We start from the raw sequence: 18,979 nt of genomic DNA, 5'->3' as shown, positions 1-18,979 counted from the left end.
CGGGCAGGAGTTAGATTACAGTGGAAACATAGCATGCAGTAGTGTTTCCTTCCTTAACCTTACAGGCTCATAGTGAGAAAACTGGATTACTGGCCATACTCTAGTTTACATGGAGGCTGTCAAATAATCAGATTATTTTGTTTTTCTACTTGTGTATATAAATTAGTGATTTGTGCTCTTGAATCTTGAAAAGTAATCTTGAATAAACAGAAAATAATGTAAAACAGTATTGTTATTTTAACATGTTTAAAGCTGTGATAATCAATGTTTTTATATCAACCTTGGGTTAAATGACTATGTGCAATGTGAAAAAATCTTATTGAAACCTCAGAGAATTATCACCCACATCAGCAGTTCCCTTCAGCTTTATGGAGAATTTTAGCATCTTTCGGCTTATTGTTTTGTTTTTCTGCCCCACAACTTAACTGTTTTGGTTCAGACTCATAATTCTATGACTCCAAATGTCAATCAAACACAGTCTGCATATGCCCACACATGACTGATAAGAGCTTCAATCAGCCAACACATAGAGATATCACCTAGTGTATCACAGGTGTGAAGGGTATGTAAGGGATGTAAAAGATAACCCAGTGTCATTTAATAGAAAAAATCTGAAATCACACAAATCTCCATCCAAAATCAAGCGAATGCTGTATTAATCTCAGGTGGTTCATTTAGATTTCATTGTCCATGGCCTGATAACTGTCACTGTTTATTTTGCACACGAGTATCATACATGTGTAATTAACTGATAGCAGCCAAAGCTGCTATATTGCTGAAACAATGGCTCTAGCTTTACAAATAAGAGTGTTGACTGTACAAGGACAAATGAAAGTACTGAACTTACCTTAGAATAATATGAAGGAATAAATTCATTATTTGTAGTATATCAAAACACAACTACTAACTAGCTGCTAACACTTTTAGTGTTCCCCTGTCACTGACCAGAGTAGCCACAACAACCTTTAACCAGTTGCTGTTAAAGTTACAGTATTTCGGGAGCACAAATTACTCTATCTTTTGTTTCACTAACAGTTAGCACAACTGCTAATTTTCTTCTTTCTGTCTGACTGAGCAACACTTAGCTATACTGCTAAATTGCCTCTGGTTATTGGGAACCGTCAGGACTTTTGGAAAGACATTCAAAATGTGACAAGAAAGTAAAATTGCCATCAGTCCCTTGTAACATTACCACTGACGAAGCTAATGAATAAGACCGAAAGGAAAGCAAGGCATTTAAAACTGCACACTTTTCAATGGAAACTTTGCCAATTACCTGTTATTTAGATGTGAAGAGCTAGTGCTATAGCAGGTGATATACTATAAAAAGAAAGAAAGAACTGGAAAGGAAAAAGAGAGAGAATACAAGGATCACCCATATAATCCTCCAGTGTATGCAGTGTACAGTGGAACAATAGAAACAGAGGAGTCAGGATGATGGATGAGGAGCCAGCAGGGGTTAATGAACACATGGACTGATGCTGCACCAACCTAGCTATATAGTGAATGCCACCCCCATAAGCTTCCAGTGCTGGTGCCAGAAAGCCGTGTTGACTGTCTGCTTCACTGAGATTACAATCAGCTGTATCACCTTTGCATTTCTTCCCCCTGATGTCTTACTAGGGCACCTTGACCTTCAGCTACTTTATTGTTCATGCAGTTCAGGGAAGCATGGTGGAAAATCATTGTGACTCTGCTTGCTAAATGCTAGGTGAATACCAGAGGACCTGAATTCACTTCCTTTTGTTCTTTCATTTACAAACATGGTTCCAACTTTAAACACATTTTTTCCTGTTTATATTCATTTCGGATTTCTTTTATAGTCTTATTGGACCACACTGTAAATCAAGATACTCAGAATCAAACATTTTCCTCACATTATTCCCTTTTTCTTTTGTACATAGTACTGTATGCTTTAATCTTAAAGCACATTTGGGTTTTAAAAAGCCCTTGTCTTATTTTCATTATAGTTCAGAATAATAACATTTAACTCATTGCTCAGATCTGGAAAAATACACATTTTAAACAACCCACTAGGTTTGTCAAATTTACAAAATAGGTACAGATGAGATTGACAGTAAAATTATTATCTGAAAATGTCTGTAGTACACATCATCACAGTGTACAGATCAATTTCCTGGTGAAACTTTGATTTACCATACTTGTGAAATACAATTTTCCTATGGCATGAGGGGTTATACCAACATTTCAGATGTGCTCACTTTCGGTTTTACCTCCAAAGTGGTTTAGATAAACTGGCTAGCTTGTTGCAACCTGTCTGAACAACTGACTGCTTGAGTTTTTTGCCCCTATTGGACTTCATTATTAGCTTGATATTCTAACTTAATTGACATTTTTTTTATTTAATCCATTCAGCCTGACATCATATTTATGTTAGCCAATTTCCTTTTTCTCAAGAACCCGAGCTTAAGAGTTGTTATTTCTTTCAATCACCTTTAAACAACCTCTACAGTTGAGTCAGTGTCATCCACTCTTGTCACACCTTTTCTGCTAACAAGTAGCTAGGAAGCTACACAGGAATATAATGTCATAGTCCTTCCTGCAAAGTTTTGATTGGCTTAGTTGTCTCGCTGAGAAAAAAAATCAAACATGTGGGTGGCCTAAGTTCTGGAACTAAACTACTTCATTGTAACATTTTTGCTGTGTTCCCAAATCTTGAAAGGTCCTTTAATGAATATGTTTTCCTAACCATTAGAAATGACTAGTGCAGTGCCCATTCAAAACGTGCCTGTTTCTAGGGGCTGGTTGCCAGGAATCCTTCCCGGGGTGTGTGTGGTTAGTTGGTGTCATTTGTTACTGCTGAAGTTGGCTGCTCTGCTCCACTCCGATACTGTCTGGGTGAAGGCGTTGGGAAGTGCTTTACCAGTTGTGTCCCGCATTTCTTAAAATCCTGGCATGTGCATGCTGTAAATTGTTCATGTGTTGCACTGCCCTTGTAGTATAGTTCCACCTTTTTTATCACGTCAAGTAACATGTAGAAAAAGACTTCTTGAGAACCACTCATCCAAACAACTCGACACCAAGGACCAAGGACCCATTTGAAGTCGATCAGATAAGCGGTTGTCGAGAAAATCGAAATACAGACAGAGATTCCTCCATGTATAGTTAGATAGCCAAAACTCTAAAAATAGGACTACAGTCTTAAATTAACCTGAAATGAACCAAAACAAAAAATGTGACTGAAATTCACTGTGACTATTAACTCAACTTTATAGTACTGTTCAAATATCTAGTAAGAATTATTTTTCCCTAAAGAGTGGACTGCCGAATTGGAAAAAGTAGTGTACAGCTGATGGTCAGAGAGCTACCTACCATCATGCATTGCTCAGTCAGCTACAAAAAAAGAAAAATTTAAACGATTTCTGGATTAAAGAAATGGTTATACTCTCCGAAATTATTTTTTCAATTTTGGCATTTGATAGTATGATCCTCTATATTAAATTACCTATACAATGTTTAGTAAATATTGAAAGACTAAATTATTTCAGATACAGCCATTAAACAGTAAGTGGAAAGCTGATAGTACCACATTTTTATTTCATTGCTGTTATGAAGACCTGAATAATCCAGATCAAGAGAGTACAAACTTTGAGTTCCCTCCCTACAAACTTTACCATACAAGGCTTTATTTGTTGTGGTCTGTGCACTCTTCTTTCTAAAGTTAATTTTCTTTTTGAACTCTTTATCTGTCTCATTATTTGTATCCTATGCTGTCAACCTTGTCTCCTAGCATAGCTTGGTCCATCTCAGGACTTTCTCACTCTTCCAGGAAACTTCAACCTTTCCCCCACAGAACTTTTTTCAAATTCATTATCCCTGTCTTCCTTTGGTCTCTCCCTATCTGCATCCCAGACTTCTTTTTTGTGTCTGATTATCACATTTTTTATTCTGTTCCAGTAATTTATCCAGTCCAGTCTGCCCATCATTCCTGCAGCTCCTGTCATTCTTCCCTCCTTCGGCAGACACTGCCTCATCCCCATTCCATCTATCTTCCTGTGACTTTCTCTGTCCATTTCCTCTGGGGATTGACCGATCTATCCCCAGAAGACCCATACAGTAGATGTCTAACGCATGGGAACAAGCTTAGGCCTCTGTCAGGCTGAGGAAAGTAGCACAAACTATATTTAAATATGCTAAATGTCACTCTCACTTTCGCTCTTTCTTCCACATTTCCACATCTGTGTCTGAAAGTCAGCTGTCTGCCATTTGAAAATCAAACCCTCCAAATTTCATCAAAGGAAAGTACTCTTTCTTCCTTATTCTCAATGCATTTCCTCACAGTCTTTCTCCCCTGTCACACAACCTCAGCTTCTCTCTCATTCCAACCCAAAAAAAAAAACTTGCTCCATCGTGTTGCTCCATCATCAGAACACCATAGAGACAGTAACGGATGAGGCAGTGTTATGGTTGTTCAGTGTGGACGATTATTCACACAACACTTCTGTTAAACTTGTGAATTCCCTGTACTTGTCAAAATCTCAGTGTGATGCAAAGTCACGCTCGGCAAGGAAGCAATGCCAAGTGTGATGCTAACTGAGCATTTCCCCCTCAAAATCCCTCTTAAAGTGTGCCTGAAATCCTGATGCATAGAGTTGCCTTGCTGTTATTTAAACCAGCGTTTGTTATGTGTGAGGTAATTTAAGTGAATAAGTGGAAGGCGGGTGGAACGGGAGAGCATGAAGAGAAAAGAGTTTCAGAAATAAAAGCATTCCTCCCTGTCTGCCAGGGACATAAAAACCTATCAAATGTTCAACATTTAATCATATTACCAGGAATTATTGTTATATACAGCTGGGAAGTACTGACATAATATGATATAAAAATCAATCAATTAATGTACTCAATAAATAACTTTATTTCTTATTGTTCCTAATGGTTTTCCATCATTTTTTGACATTTCTTTTCTGCAAAAAAGGTATTAAATTGCATCCTATTGGGTATTAAAAAGGTCTTAAAAAAGTTTAATTTAATGTGGTGAACACTGAAGAAACGCTGTTTTGATACAGTGCCCCTTGAAAAAACAGCTTCAAAATTTGGTAAAAAATTCAGCAAGGCCTTTAAGTCTCCATTGTTTTAATTTGTTCTATGCTTATAACCATGACCAAACCTAATATCATATTAAATTTTCACTTTTGTAATTGCTCTTTGGAGAATAAATAAAGTCATTTGATAAAAGTGAAGTGACATTGTACGACTTTGTAATAAGGCATCCCTTTATAAAAGGTTTCTAGGTAGTAACTCATGGCTTTATTAAAGGATTAGTTTGACATTTTGGGAAATATATGTACAGACAGTTAGATATGAAGATTGATATCACTGTCATGTCTGTATGCTAATTATAAAGCTAGAGCCAGGGTACGGTTTGCTTAACTTAGTATAAAGACTTTAAACAGTGGAAAAAAGCTAACCTATCCAAAGGTTAAAAAAATCTGCCTATCAGCACGTCAACAGATCATTAATTCATGTTATATCTTGCTTATTTAAAACCAACGCTCAAAAAAAAAATGTAATTGTTTTACAGGGATTATGTGCTGCACTGTTTCTTGATTGGGCCTGTGACTTCCTGGGGTGAGCTAAGCTCTAACAGTTGTAGTATTCCATTAATGTACAGGTACGACAGTGGTATTGACCTTCTTGTGTAACTCTTGATAAGTTTATTACCCAAAAATGCTGAACTGTTTCTTCAGTGGTAAACTATTTATTAATGTTTTATGGACCATTTAGAAGCCATTTATAAGAAAAGGTTTTAGGTTGCCAGGTTGTGAAAAAAATCCCTTCCTCGAGTGTTTATTCTTTCTGTAAAACTACAATTTTAAATGTTGGTGATCTATTATTTAATGCTTCTATGGGTTTCTCATGTTCTAATAAGCTTTCAAGTCTGTAATTGTAAATTTTAATAAGTTAATTAATGATTTGTGGTCTATATGCCCTTGTAGGGGCCTTTTTGATGAATTAAAGAGTAAAAGAAAAGGCAAGTGTGGTGGAGGATAAACATCAACCAAAGATTTTCATGACTTGACAAGCCCAACATTGTTCTTATTATAGAATTCAAACTGATCTACAATATAAAGCATTACTATTGTTTTATTTTTTTTTAACTATTAATGAAGTTACAACTTATAACATATTATAAAGGAAAAAAAAATTGGTATCACTGATATTTATTCAAATTACTACAAACCAGAGAGTAAACCCAGGGCCTTCTATTTTCCTGGTGGTCTGGGTGAGTAGTCCATTTTGATTAGTTGTTAATTCAGCCATACTTGATGCTCCATCCATACAAAATATGCTTTCATAACTCACCGCACTTTTCATCCATTAAATACCAAAACTTCCACAATATAATGGAATCCCCGACTAGGAGAGTAAATTATGTCAGTTTGACGTTCTACCCTCTGCTATGCTGCCAGGACAGAATCTACATCATATCTGCACCACAGGGCTTTCCCATCTATCAGATGTGCACCGGAGGAGCATCTGGCTTGCTCCCAACTTTAATGACACTGAGAGCACATTAGGTGCTGTGGGTACATGGGAGGATAATCACTCAAGCAGAGTGGGACTGTTGAAGCACTGAACCATAGAGCTTGGGGGAGGTGGCAGTTCACCTTGTATGTTAATTAACATGGCTTTGAAATCACTTACTTAAGCACTCCTATGGGTGACTGCTTTTTTTATTATATGTGACAAACAGATTGATTGTGCCAGTTGCTGCATCTGGTTGGAAGTGAAACAGTCAAAGTGTCATATTATGTAATTATGTAAGAATACTGTGACATGCTTATCATTAATATATACTTTCAGTATGTATATATATATATATATATATATACACAGATGTGTGTGTGTGTGTGTGTGTGTGTGTGTGTGTGTGTGTGTGTGTGTGTCTGTGTGTGTGTTTGTGTGTACCTATGGGACATTTTGGACCGGCGTGTTAGACAGTTCTCACCACCACCATCATCAAAACACCAAATGAGGGAATATCTTTTGAAAGAATGTTGTTCCATCCTGCCAGTATAGTTCCAGATACTTGTAGAATTAATGTCAAGGTGCACTGAAGCTGTTCTGGCGTCTCGTGGTGGCCAAACACCTTACTAAGACACTTTATGTTGGTGTTTTCTTGAATTTGTCACCCGTCTGTATATCCAAACAAGATGAAGAAATGATGGAAAATCTGATCTGAGGTGAAAATAATTAAACTTGCCCTGCAATGACTGCCAACAGTCACTCAGGAGTAATGACAGATATTGAGCATCCCAGAGCTTAAACACTGAGCATAAAAAAGGTTTCTGAAATAACCACACTGTGGGATCCATCTTGAAATATGCAGAAAAATTCTGACTGATTAGATAACATTGTTTTGCACTCAAAAATATATGCATTTACAGTAAAACAAAGTAAATGCATTTGTGGTCAAATTTTTCAGCTGCACGAAAGATATCCAAACACAAATCAAACTTGTAGTAACTGGTATTAAAGTTCTGGTAATGGATCAAGTATGTGACTACAGCAAATTAGTGAGGACCAAATCATTTTTGTATAAGGCAAGACTATGTAACCTTTGAAAAAAAAACTGAACCCTTGAAAATAAGTAGTGATTTAGAGAAAACCCATATTGATACTCATACATATGAGCTGATTTACTAGGCAGCATATGTTTTGATTTATAATGGCCAATTAATGACAGAAGTCCATCTGAGTTCTGTAATTTGTCATTCTGTGATTCAATGACAACATTACCTGTTGACAAGACTGGTAATATGTTTGAGTCAGAGTAGTTCATTACTCATTTTATTTCCATTGTTTTTTTTACGTGGCCTATTTCATAGCCTGTCTTTTTATGTTCATTTACACAGGCTTATTTTATTTATAGTTTGATTTTACCCTGGGTAGTTTGACTCAGCACACTTGCTCTTTTTAGCAATGCACTGCTGCTCAGGGCGTAAAAGTAACCTGAATCCTGCTGTCACGGTGGCCACTGTGACAGCAGGATTCTTTGTTTTTTTAAGCAGTTCTTTGAAACCAGACGAATTAAAGAAAAAAGACTGAGAGGTGGCCACCTGCCAAAATGACTGATAGAAGTGAAGCAGTTAGAGCCAAAATTTCCCAGGATTTGGCAGGTGGCAGGTGTTAACGTGCAACCTTGGCTCTGCTGCACGCTTCCACAGCTCCACATATTCCCACCTCACAGCCTCTTCCTAATTATTTTTCCTCGCATATGGAGCCCCATCTTATTATTGCTGCGTGTCTGTATGTCACCATGAGTGTGAATCAGTGGAAGAGGCATCTCCACTATTTCTGCAATGTTAAGCAGAATGAAAAATAAAATCTATTGCAATGTAGACTATTGCTGAAGCTACAGAATAATGTGTTCCATTTCGATCATTCAAATAGTGCTGAATTTACATTGCAGATAGAACTGAAGGAAGTGTTTTTGATTCTGGCCCTTTATCATGAATCAGGTCAGATGGAGATGTTTTCTTTGTCAGTGAAGTAGTCACTAGCATCATAAGGGGGCTGTGTATTTATTCTATGTTGCAGCTTTTTGCATAATCATTCATTTGTAATTGTACTATCATTTTTGTCTGCACCCTCACTGTTCTGGTCTCCTTATTTCTGCTTGGTGAGCAGAGACATGGGCCAATGTCTGATAGACAGGCAGACTGACTATTAGCTGTAATTGCCAGAGAATCAGTCATCTCAAGTGCATCTGGTCTGTTGCTGTTTCCATACAAAAGGCAGTCCCGGTGAAACAGGCTGGAAGACCTGACCCAAATCTATCTTTACATAAGGCCCTGCATGATGGAGATGTTGCTCTGGGAGCAAATAATTAGATTATTCAAATATCATAATGCAGTCAGTCAGATTGGCCCCGGTGTATAGCTGAGCTGAGGCTTGATTAAATGCAGGGAAAGCAGAGGAGGATGAGAGGAGGGAGATAATCTCTACAAGACTTCCTAATTGATCAGGAAGGTAGGCTGTTTAATTGATCTAGGATACTAAACAGGGGTGCAATCGTTTCTGGATATCAAATTGGGTCGGGACTAATGTGTACAGTGGCCAAATAAGAGAAAATTTTGACAAAGTGATTAAAATGCTGGATGCATGTAGAGTATGAATGACGGAGCCTGTTCCATGAAGATACAGGTGCACACCTGTCGTGTAGGTGAAAATATCTGCCAAAATATGACCCTGCTTTGTTTAACAGTGTAAAAGCTACAAAAATGTAGACTTGAAATGAACGTATGCTCGGGGATGTGAGCTGACGAGTCCTATTAAACACAAATATCACACCTGCGCGTCCAATATGCACACGCATCGCCGATGATGAGACAATCTACTGGTTATTAAATATAAGAAAAAGACGAGACAAATCTCAAAATACAGTATAGCCTAACAAAACTATGGTACTTACGTGCCATATTGCAAAGAAGATCAGGGACACACAGAGGACCAGAGACAGCATGTAGCAGAAGGCAGCAAAAGTGAACATAATTGAAAAGGAAAACGATGGATAATTTCCCAAAGAAGCACGATCCCACTGACAAACATCTAGAAAAAAAAGAGTGAAAAAAAAAAGGGTCAGGAAGAAAGTTCTCACGGTGTCATCACAAGCCGAGGCGTACCGGCACCCTCACTTCGCCCTTCACAATGTTTGCAACAAATTGTTGCAGAAAACCTCTCCAGATGATAAGCCGTGCGTCCACCCAGCAGCTCTCATGTGAATGAAGTCAAATGTCGTCTCAAATCAATGCACTTCGCATGATCAGCGGTCAGTGTCCACAGTGTTGGTGAGATGACCATGTAATTATAAAGAAGCAGCGGTTTTCTCAGGAAATTGATATGACGAGGTTATGCTAATAACCATCCGAGAATGGGGAATTTGTAGGTGATCCATTCGACTGCGGCAAAACGAGTCCCACTGTATCTCCTCTGCTGTGATGGTGCTATGAGAGGAGCTCCTCGCTACTTCATTAATGCCTTCATGCACATGAAATTAATAAATGCTTTTTTTTCTTTCTGTCACGTATCAGCAGCACCGAGCAGAGAGCGCAGGAAGGCGCGTGAACAGGTGGATTTAAAAGCGCAGCACCCGGTGTGCATGTGTGTGTGGCTAGTGTGTGTGTTCAAATTTCCAGATGTTAAGACACTTGCTATGAAGGCAGACTGTGCTCTGCTGATCACTGTGGTTCCAAATGATTCTGAACATCCTGAACTTGCTCATGGTTCTGGGTTTGGTGAAATGATGGTATTTCAAAGGTAATCCACAGTGTCTGTAACTAGTTCATTAACATTAAATTTGCTGCATTCACCTGTACAATATAATATGTATACTTAAGAAAAAAAACATGAAAACGGTTTACTGAAATGGGAAATTCTGAATAAATAAAAAATATTGACTGACGCACAAAATTATATATAACATTAAAATGCAATTATCTTACAGCACGTGGTCTTTTAGACTGAGGGTAAATTAAGTAAAACATACTGTTTAGGTTATGTCTTAAAAGAAACAAAACTATCTGCTGGAAATCAAGCATACAGTATACTTAAACTGAGGGGCTGGCGCCACCGTCTGCCGCTTTTATAAATTGCCTGTAATTACACGTGCCAATAGAGCAATAATCAAAAATTCATGGCGGGTCAATACTGTGTCTAGACACCTTGGAAACGTGCATGCCTACTCAATGAGAGAAATAATAACCTATGTTTCTTTTATCATCTTTGTTGGTTGTAGAGAAGCCCTGGTATATGTATTTTTGCACTGTTACAGTTTTGTATTTAATGTACTCCACGTTTGCAGTGTAAACAATGGTGTACATTTTAATTTTCCTGCATACCCGTTCGCAAATTTACAATAATTTGTTAAATACTTTTTTTCTTTTTTTAAATCAAGGTGCAGTATCTTGGAATGATAAGACTATGTATGCAAGACAATAAAGCTGAAGGGAAACGACTTTATTTCAATGTTTTTTTTATAGTAGTAGTAGTAGTAGTAATAATAATAAGAAGAAAAAGAACAACAACAACAATAAGAAGTTAAATAAAAGAGAGGGGCATGGAGTGCTTTCCAGAGGCATGAAAATCGTAATGGCAGTATATAGGGCCTTGAAAAGAACAGCACTGAAAAGAATGCTGTTCTGGCTGTAGGACAAGTAAACAGTCTTTTGAGTCGGATGTGTGAATTTGAGTTTACGCAGGCTAAACAAAACTGACTTGGCTTGACTGTTATAAGGCTAGCTTGCTAAGATTGTAACTGACATTTTTTAAGAATGGCTTAAAATGTCTGGTACATATTTTGTAATTAGGTGTGTATTTCTGGCAGCTAAATAGCACCCTGCCAATGCTATGGATCATTTTAAAGATTAAAAGAAAATGTTGATATAAGTAGGGAAAATGCGCAACACCTCAGCCTAAGTTTTATTTTGAAAACTGTGCTAGACCTACATCTGGCATCTGATGCTTTGTTTGTCGCCTAGCAACAGCTTGTGACAGCTAATTGGGGTTCTGGAAGATGTTTTTAATATTACAATTTTTATTATTTTCATCTTACAATGACATATCATGTACAAAAGGGTGCATAAAATAAAACAAAAAATACACCTTTTAAAGCTATAGGGGGGATAAAGATCAATGTAAAAATTTTTAACATAGAATTAGCTGTTACATTTTTAATTGCTTTTTACTTTTTTGCTTTTTATATTCTGACAGAAACTCTTCATAAGTTAAGAGAAAACCATCCGTATTAAATAACTGATCTACCAACACAATATTATTGTGAAACCAATATTCCATAAAGAGAGATTTGTGCTTATATATGTCGTTGTTATTCCATATCAAATAGTTATTTGGTGAAAAATTGTTTGTAGATGAGAGACCATGACAAGAAAGTTTGGCGATTAAAAACAGACATTTTTACAGGGATTTTATCAATATCTTAGTTACAGACAAGAAAACTATGTTGAAACCACCCAGCTTAGATAATAAATGGAAAGGTATAATATTCCAGGAGGTAGGGTTTCTGAAAAATTGCTTCAAACAATTTATCTTAGAATTCAGGAGAACTGTTTTTTGTGAATTGTCCTATTTTTTCCATTTGAAATTGGTCTCTTAATAGTTAATATTATCAAGTTACAGAGCCAAAGCTCTGCCTCAGTAATTAATATTTCTATTTATTGTACTACATTTTATATTGGAATATTATAAACAACCAGTGACGTGCCGTCAGGACAAGCAACACAAGAAGTTCTTGACCAGTTAAAGCTAAAAATAGACATCAATTAGAACGAAACCGAAGTTGAAGCGGTATCTCTCCTTACATCTCAGAACAGTGTTCTGTCCAAAAAAGATCTGATATTGCCAATTTGCAATCATCTTGTAATTTACTGCCCTCTTGTGGCCGCAGCAGGCTACTGTCTCTAACAGCTAAGTTGACTCCCACCCGTCGCAGATCTCGTTTCTGTCATTTTGGTGGGCATGGCCATGTCCTGTTGACGAAGGCTGGGGCTTGTCAAGCAAAGGGGACAGCAGCATCTTTTCCTGGATGTTTGCGCAATCCGCTGATCTTTGACGGGTGACTGACAAGTGTGCTTGTCAAGCTGCCCTTGACTCAGCTCCCACTGTTCTGAGAGCATTATTACATACATGAGCAGATGTGTGGGAAAGTGCACTTGCGCATTAGAAAATTACCTCAACAGTCTTTTCTCCTTAACCGTTAGTAGGTAGTTGTAGCAACAAAAAAAGGATTTACACTGTGATCTATTATCTCAAATTGGTATAAGTTGTCTTACTAATCACCTTGGTTAACATGTGAGACATGTTTTCCTTTCTTTTAATCAAGGTGTAGGGTTCTCTGTGCAAGATCTGTACGTTTGAGAAGTTTGGGACAGCATATTGTTATGCAAGTAGCATAGCTTCTTTAAGGGATAGCTCAGTGTGTAGGTTGTTTGTGTAGGAAGTGGGCGAGAGAGACCTCCTCAACTCCTCAAGACCCAAGCCAAGTTACCAAATCTTTGTTTCCACCTGCTGATTTAAGGGGTTAGCCGCGAAGTCAGCTGACTTAAGCCCTGGAGCAGAAAACACAAAGTCTTCGCTGTGCTTGCATACTACGATCTGGATGATGACCCAGGAAAGGTTAACAATGGTCATGTTGTATTCATATGACTACGAATACTACTGGAGTTAGAGACATATAGTATTATATGTGCTGTCACAAGTATTCATATTTGTCGTGAATATTTTTTTTTCAATAATCAGAGCTACAAGATAGAAAGGGAAAGACTTGAAAATAATTAAGACACAATTATCTCCATTACAGTGAACTATCAATAACATTATCAACATTATAGCTAACCATCAACTTAGTACACATCTACATAAAATTTGCAAACTGCAAATCAAGTTACAATCATCATAGAATCTTTTGTCATTGCAGACATTACTATATTTACACTATGTTTTTTCTTTAATTTCTTGGATAATTTGTCAACTTCTGGGTGTGATTGACAGATATAAACACAAGACGTCAGAGTTACCACCTCTGCCATCACCGCGATGCGGACTGCCTGCAGCATTGACATAAGTGGCATAAGTACTAGCTGGTCGTGTGACATAATGTCACGACTCCCAAGCACTGGGAACTAAAATGTACCATTGGGTTATGGCTGCCACTTTTGACTTAACAGCTGCATTATTATTTACATCACAAACACAGATTATTGGGGGATAAAACAATAGAGAAATAAAACACGGAGTAATTATTAAGATCTGTAACTTAATAACACTTGTAATTAATAAAACATAGTTGTTATACTGACAACCTGCAAAAGTACACGCTGCAATTTGGACACCGGACGACACTTATGCTTCAGTTTACATTTATGACAGTGTGTTGACTTACAGGTTATTTAGGCTATTCATTCTGCCACCACAGGTCAACTCTGTGCACTCAATTTTATACACTCTGTGCTGAGTACTCTAAAAGATCAGGTCTAATGGCTTAAATTAAACAGATAAATTAATTAAGGAAATATATTTGGATCTCCTGGGATACACAGTCAAAAAGTTCCCAACAAGCAAAAGGCAAATTTAAAGTTCATTGCATCATTAATACATTCTCATTTTCTCCACAACATGACAAGTGCTAAGTAAAATAAAAAAAGAAGGTACTGAAGTACACTAAATTGTAGTCTGACAATTAAGTCTGTAACTCAGCCCTCCTGTGATGTTACAGACAATTGATACAGTTCTGCCTTTTTTCTCAAACAGTTAAGCTCTCCTTCTACCTCATCACACACACACACACACACACACACACACACACACACACACACACACACACACACACACACACACACACACACACACACACACACACACACACACACACACACACACACACACACACACACACACACACACACACACACAAGCTTATGCTAAGTCACTCCAGGACTCTTTGTCACTTTGACACTTAGCCACTCCGCTGTCACAGTGTTATACTTCGCTAATACATGTGGAGATATGAATGCACCGATGGCCACTTTGTGAGACATCGAGAAGTTGTTGTGCCCAAGTGTCTGTGAGAGACAGAGAGGATGCCTGTGAAGCGAGGAGACAGACAGATAAAGACAGACAGAAACAGACTGATTGAAGGAGTCTGCATAGCAACTGGTGATGCAGTGGATTAAGGATACATTGCTGCCTCGTTGCTGAGCATTTTCTGTTTTTGTATGTGTTTAAACCTCTTGATACTGCATCTAAAGTAAGGTGGCAGTACTCTTGAACAAATCATGGTCCAATAACATGTTCAGAATATACAGCTCTGGAAAAAATTGAGAGACCACTTCAAATTTTTCTGAACTCAGCATCTCTACATGTATGACAGCCATTCCATTCTAGTGCCTGTTGAATTCCAACACAAGCACACCTCATTCTACTTAATGAGGTACTGATTAGGTGATCACCTGAACCAAATCTTATTTAAGGACGAAAAGTATAAAAACCACTGCTGTGGTCATCACTATCCTCTTGCAATAAGACCAGCTGGATAGCAAAAAAAAGAGCTAGTAATACCTCAAAAGTAATTGGAATCAAAAAATAACTATTGACCATGCCAAAAGAAAACTTTTGAGTGAGGAAAAGAAAGGTTCAATTCTGGCTTTACTGGCAGAGGGATACAGTGAGCGTCAGGTTGCTTCCATCCTTAAAATTTCTAAGACGGCAGTTCATAAGGACAAGGTCAAGCAACAGACGTTGGGGACAACAAAGCTACAGACCGGCAGAGGGTGAAAACGACTCTCTACTGACCGGGGTTGACCGTCAACTCATTCGAATGTCACTCAGCAACCGTGGGATGATACCAAGTGACCTACAAAAAGAATGGCAAATGGCAGCTGGGGTGAAGTGCATGACAAGAACGGTTCGAAACAGGCTCCTAGGAGCAGGGCTCAAGTCGTGTAGAACTAAAAAAAAGCCCTTCATCAATGAGAGGCAAAGAAGAGCCCGGTTGAGGTTGGCAAAAGACCATGAGGATTGGACATAGATGAGTGGAGTAAGGTAATCTTTCCTGATGAGTCCAATTTTCAGCTGGTTGTCTAATGGTTAAGAGAGGCCTACAAGCCACAGTGTCTTGCACCCACTTTGAAATTTGGTGGAGGATTGGTGATGAACTGGGGGTGCTTCAGAAAGGCTGGAATCGGGCAGATGCGTCTTTGCGAAGGACGCATGAATCAAGCCACGTACAAGGTTATCCTGGAAGAAAACTTGCTTCCTTCTACTCTGAAATGTTCCCCAACTCTGAGGATTGGTTTTTCCAGCAGGACAATGCTCCACGCCACACAGCTAGGTCAATCAAGGTGTGGATGAAGGACCACCAGATCGAGACCCTGTCATGTCCAGCCCAATCTCCAGTCCTGAAACCCATTGAAAACCTCTGGAATGTGATCAAGAGGAAGATGGATGGTCACAAGCCATCAAACAAAGCAGAGCTGCTTGACTTTTTGCGCCAGATATGGCATAAAGTCACCCAACAACGATGTGAAAGACTGGTGGGCATGCCAAGACGCATGAAAGCTGTGATTGAAAATCAGGGTTATTCCACCAATATTGATTTCTGAACTCTTCCTTAGTTAAAACATTAGTATTGTGTTGTTTAAAAAATGAATATAAACTTGTTTTCTTTGCATTATTTGAGGTCTGAAAGCACTGCATCTTTTTTGTTATTTTGACCATTTGTCATTTTCTGCAAATAAATACTCTAAAGGACAATATTTTTATTTGGAATTTGGGAGAAATGTTGTCAGTAGTTTATAGAATTAAAAAAAAATGTTCATTTTACTCAAACATATACGTATAAATAGTAAAATCAGAGGAAATGATAATTTTGCAGTGGTCTCTTAATTTTTTCCCAGAGCTGTAGGTGTTGGTGGTCTAATACTACACACTGATAACTTGCTATTTTAATCATTATGAAGAGATTTAAAGGGTCACCCCGCCGAATTTACACATAAGGATCAGTTTAATTGTCATAAAGAGTACTTCTCAGCCTCTGCAAACATCAGTATAATGTGTTGACATCATCAGGAGAAATAACCCCTGATGATGTCATGAGGGTTATCTCACCCTAGATTTGGAGACAACAAAAAGCCTGCTTTAAGATGTTTCGATTTTGGTTGGGATCGATAGTCTAAACACACGTGTTAACACGCAGCCTTTCCATTTATTGGTATAGAAATGGTTGTGGTTCCCATTTTTCGCCATAAGAGTATCATCGCATGGTATATTCTGTTGGTCTGTTGCTTTGGTCCAGACTGAAATATTTCAAAAACTATGGGATGGATGACCATGAAATTTTGTACAGATATTCATGTTCCCCAAAAGATGACTCTTAATTCCGTTTGTGATACCCTGACTTCTTCCTGTAGTGTCACCACGAGGTTGACATTTGTGGTTTTTAGATAAATATCTCAACTCATCTAAACTATTGGCTGGATAGCCATAAAATTTCATTGGCTGGCTGTAGCATGGCTGTAGACTCTTAATCTTGTTTGACCGAAGAAAGATCTGATTGGGATCAAAAGGTTTCTATTTACATAAATTACAAAGTCTGAAGTTAGTGTGCAGGAATCACGTTTTTCATTGAAGGTGCACACCTCTTTCCAGCAACAGTCTTGCAACACATTCATATAGGCACATTCACACCACCCTAAGACCTGAGATCCAGCACTTTAAATCATGTGTGATGTTCTGTATGCGACTGTCACATAACATGTGACTGACCTCTTTGTTCTGACCTTGTACCACCGCCACTGTCTACTCTTGGTACAGCAATACTTCCCAGGCTCCTGCAGAATATCCATCTACTTAAAGTTTGCTCAGCTAAGTTGAGCAAATAATGTCCACTTTAATATAACTTTAGCTGCTATAGGGATTCATTTTTATCACAGAGAAGCAATAAGTGTTGTGGTGGCCATTTACAGCTCTTCTGTGAAAAGGGCATTGCCAGAAATTGGCATAGCCTCTAACTTTTGTTGGAAAGGGGCCAAGGTCATAATGTGCTCAGTTCCCAGTAGGCATTTGAAATGGCATTGCATAGTGACTAATAATCTGTTTTATCTAATCAAGAAGCTTTTTCCTCCTTATTTACCAATCATTACTTATCCAAGGGAGAGCTTCACTGAGCATTACTCAGGAGCAGCAGTTTGATATGCCATTACCGTCAGTACTATTCAGTAAAAATCAGACAGTTCTTCAGTAAAAGTGTTATCACCGGTCATCATCATGATAGCAATTAGTTGTGCAAGTCTAGAGGTCCCCAGTCTATGAAGGGATTCGAACATTTTCAAGGTCAAATCATAGGATAGGATGGTCTAAGTTTTTTGTAATAACGGTATGTATTTAATGTGCCATATTTTTTATAGTCACTTGGGGGAGATGAGCTGTGATCACAGCACTGATATATAATCACCTTTTAAGTTGTCATGACAAACTTTGTTAACAAACAGTTGCTTATTTAGACATCCTACAGTTATGATGCAACATTAGCATCCATTCAAGTCCGGTATTCACTCTCCTATAGCTCTGTTTCGGGTTTATACTGTGGTTTCCAGCCAATCCTGAAGAAAATATCTGGCTCTTTAGCTGTTAAATGTTCCAATTTGTTCACCAGATAGTCTCTAACTGTGTCTGTCTGTTGTTCGGTGCTGAGCTGGTAGTGTACACTGAGTTGTCAGAGCCTTTTCTCTGAAAACAGCTGCCTGCTGTGGCTAAAAATTATGGTATGAGAGACATCTAAACAATGAGAAAAAACTCGCTACAAAGCTCCTTAAACCTGAGAGGAGCTGCAAATTCAGGTGATAATTCTCTGTAGATTAATTACTATAGAGAACCTCCCTTGCATTATTTTCACAGTCATTTGATATATTGTTATTGTACAATATCTGTTATAGCCACTTTAAATAAATTGTGGGATATGGTTGAAACTTAAACTTGGGTTGGATTCAGCAGATGATCTTGGAGCTGAGGAACCTGTCCTCTGCAGGACTCTCCATAAATTAGGTTCAACATTACCACACAGCAAATCCAGGTGTTTAACTCTTCTTCTAAACAGTTTTAAATTAATTTAAGGTTTTTTAGCTCTTGAATTTACCATCTAGATTACTGTGTTATTGCCAATATTAATGTCAGATTTGTTTATTTAATGACATTTATTTATTCAATTTTATTTAAACAGGTAAATCTCAGGATTTACGCTTTCCCCTCCCTGAATATCCACAGCTGAAGTGCCCTTGAGCAAGGCACCTAACCCCCAGGCACTGCAGCTGTGGCTCTGTGTGTGTGCTCATTGCTCACTGCTTCTGGTAAATGTGTGTGCTCACAGATGAGTTTAATGCAGAGGTCAAATTCATAACACACTTGGCTTGGCTAATAAAGGATTCTTCTTCCTTTAACATACATA

General features: G+C 38.0%; 1 protein-coding gene across 2 annotated transcripts in view; it reads right to left on the bottom strand.

Moving 5' to 3' along the window:
• The window catches only part of cnih3 (cornichon family AMPA receptor auxiliary protein 3), a 98,918-nt gene extending 89,186 nt beyond the window's left edge, over positions 1 to 9,732 (bottom strand). For both annotated transcript variants that reach the window (XM_040125634.1, XM_040125635.1), the window contains exon 1: positions 9,437 to 9,732. In XM_040125634.1, the coding sequence (XP_039981568.1) occupies positions 9,437 to 9,514 (78 nt within the window). In that variant the 5' untranslated portion in view covers positions 9,515 to 9,732. The remainder of the gene's footprint in view (positions 1 to 9,436) is intronic.
• Between the last annotated feature and the right edge of the window lie 9,247 nt (positions 9,733 to 18,979).

Source organism: Xiphias gladius, chromosome 4 (assembly GCF_016859285.1).
Source record: "Xiphias gladius isolate SHS-SW01 ecotype Sanya breed wild chromosome 4, ASM1685928v1, whole genome shotgun sequence".
Lineage (NCBI taxonomy): Eukaryota > Metazoa > Chordata > Actinopteri > Istiophoriformes > Xiphiidae > Xiphias > Xiphias gladius.
Note: the sequence above shows the minus strand (reverse complement) of the source record. Positions and strands in the feature narration are given on the sequence as shown.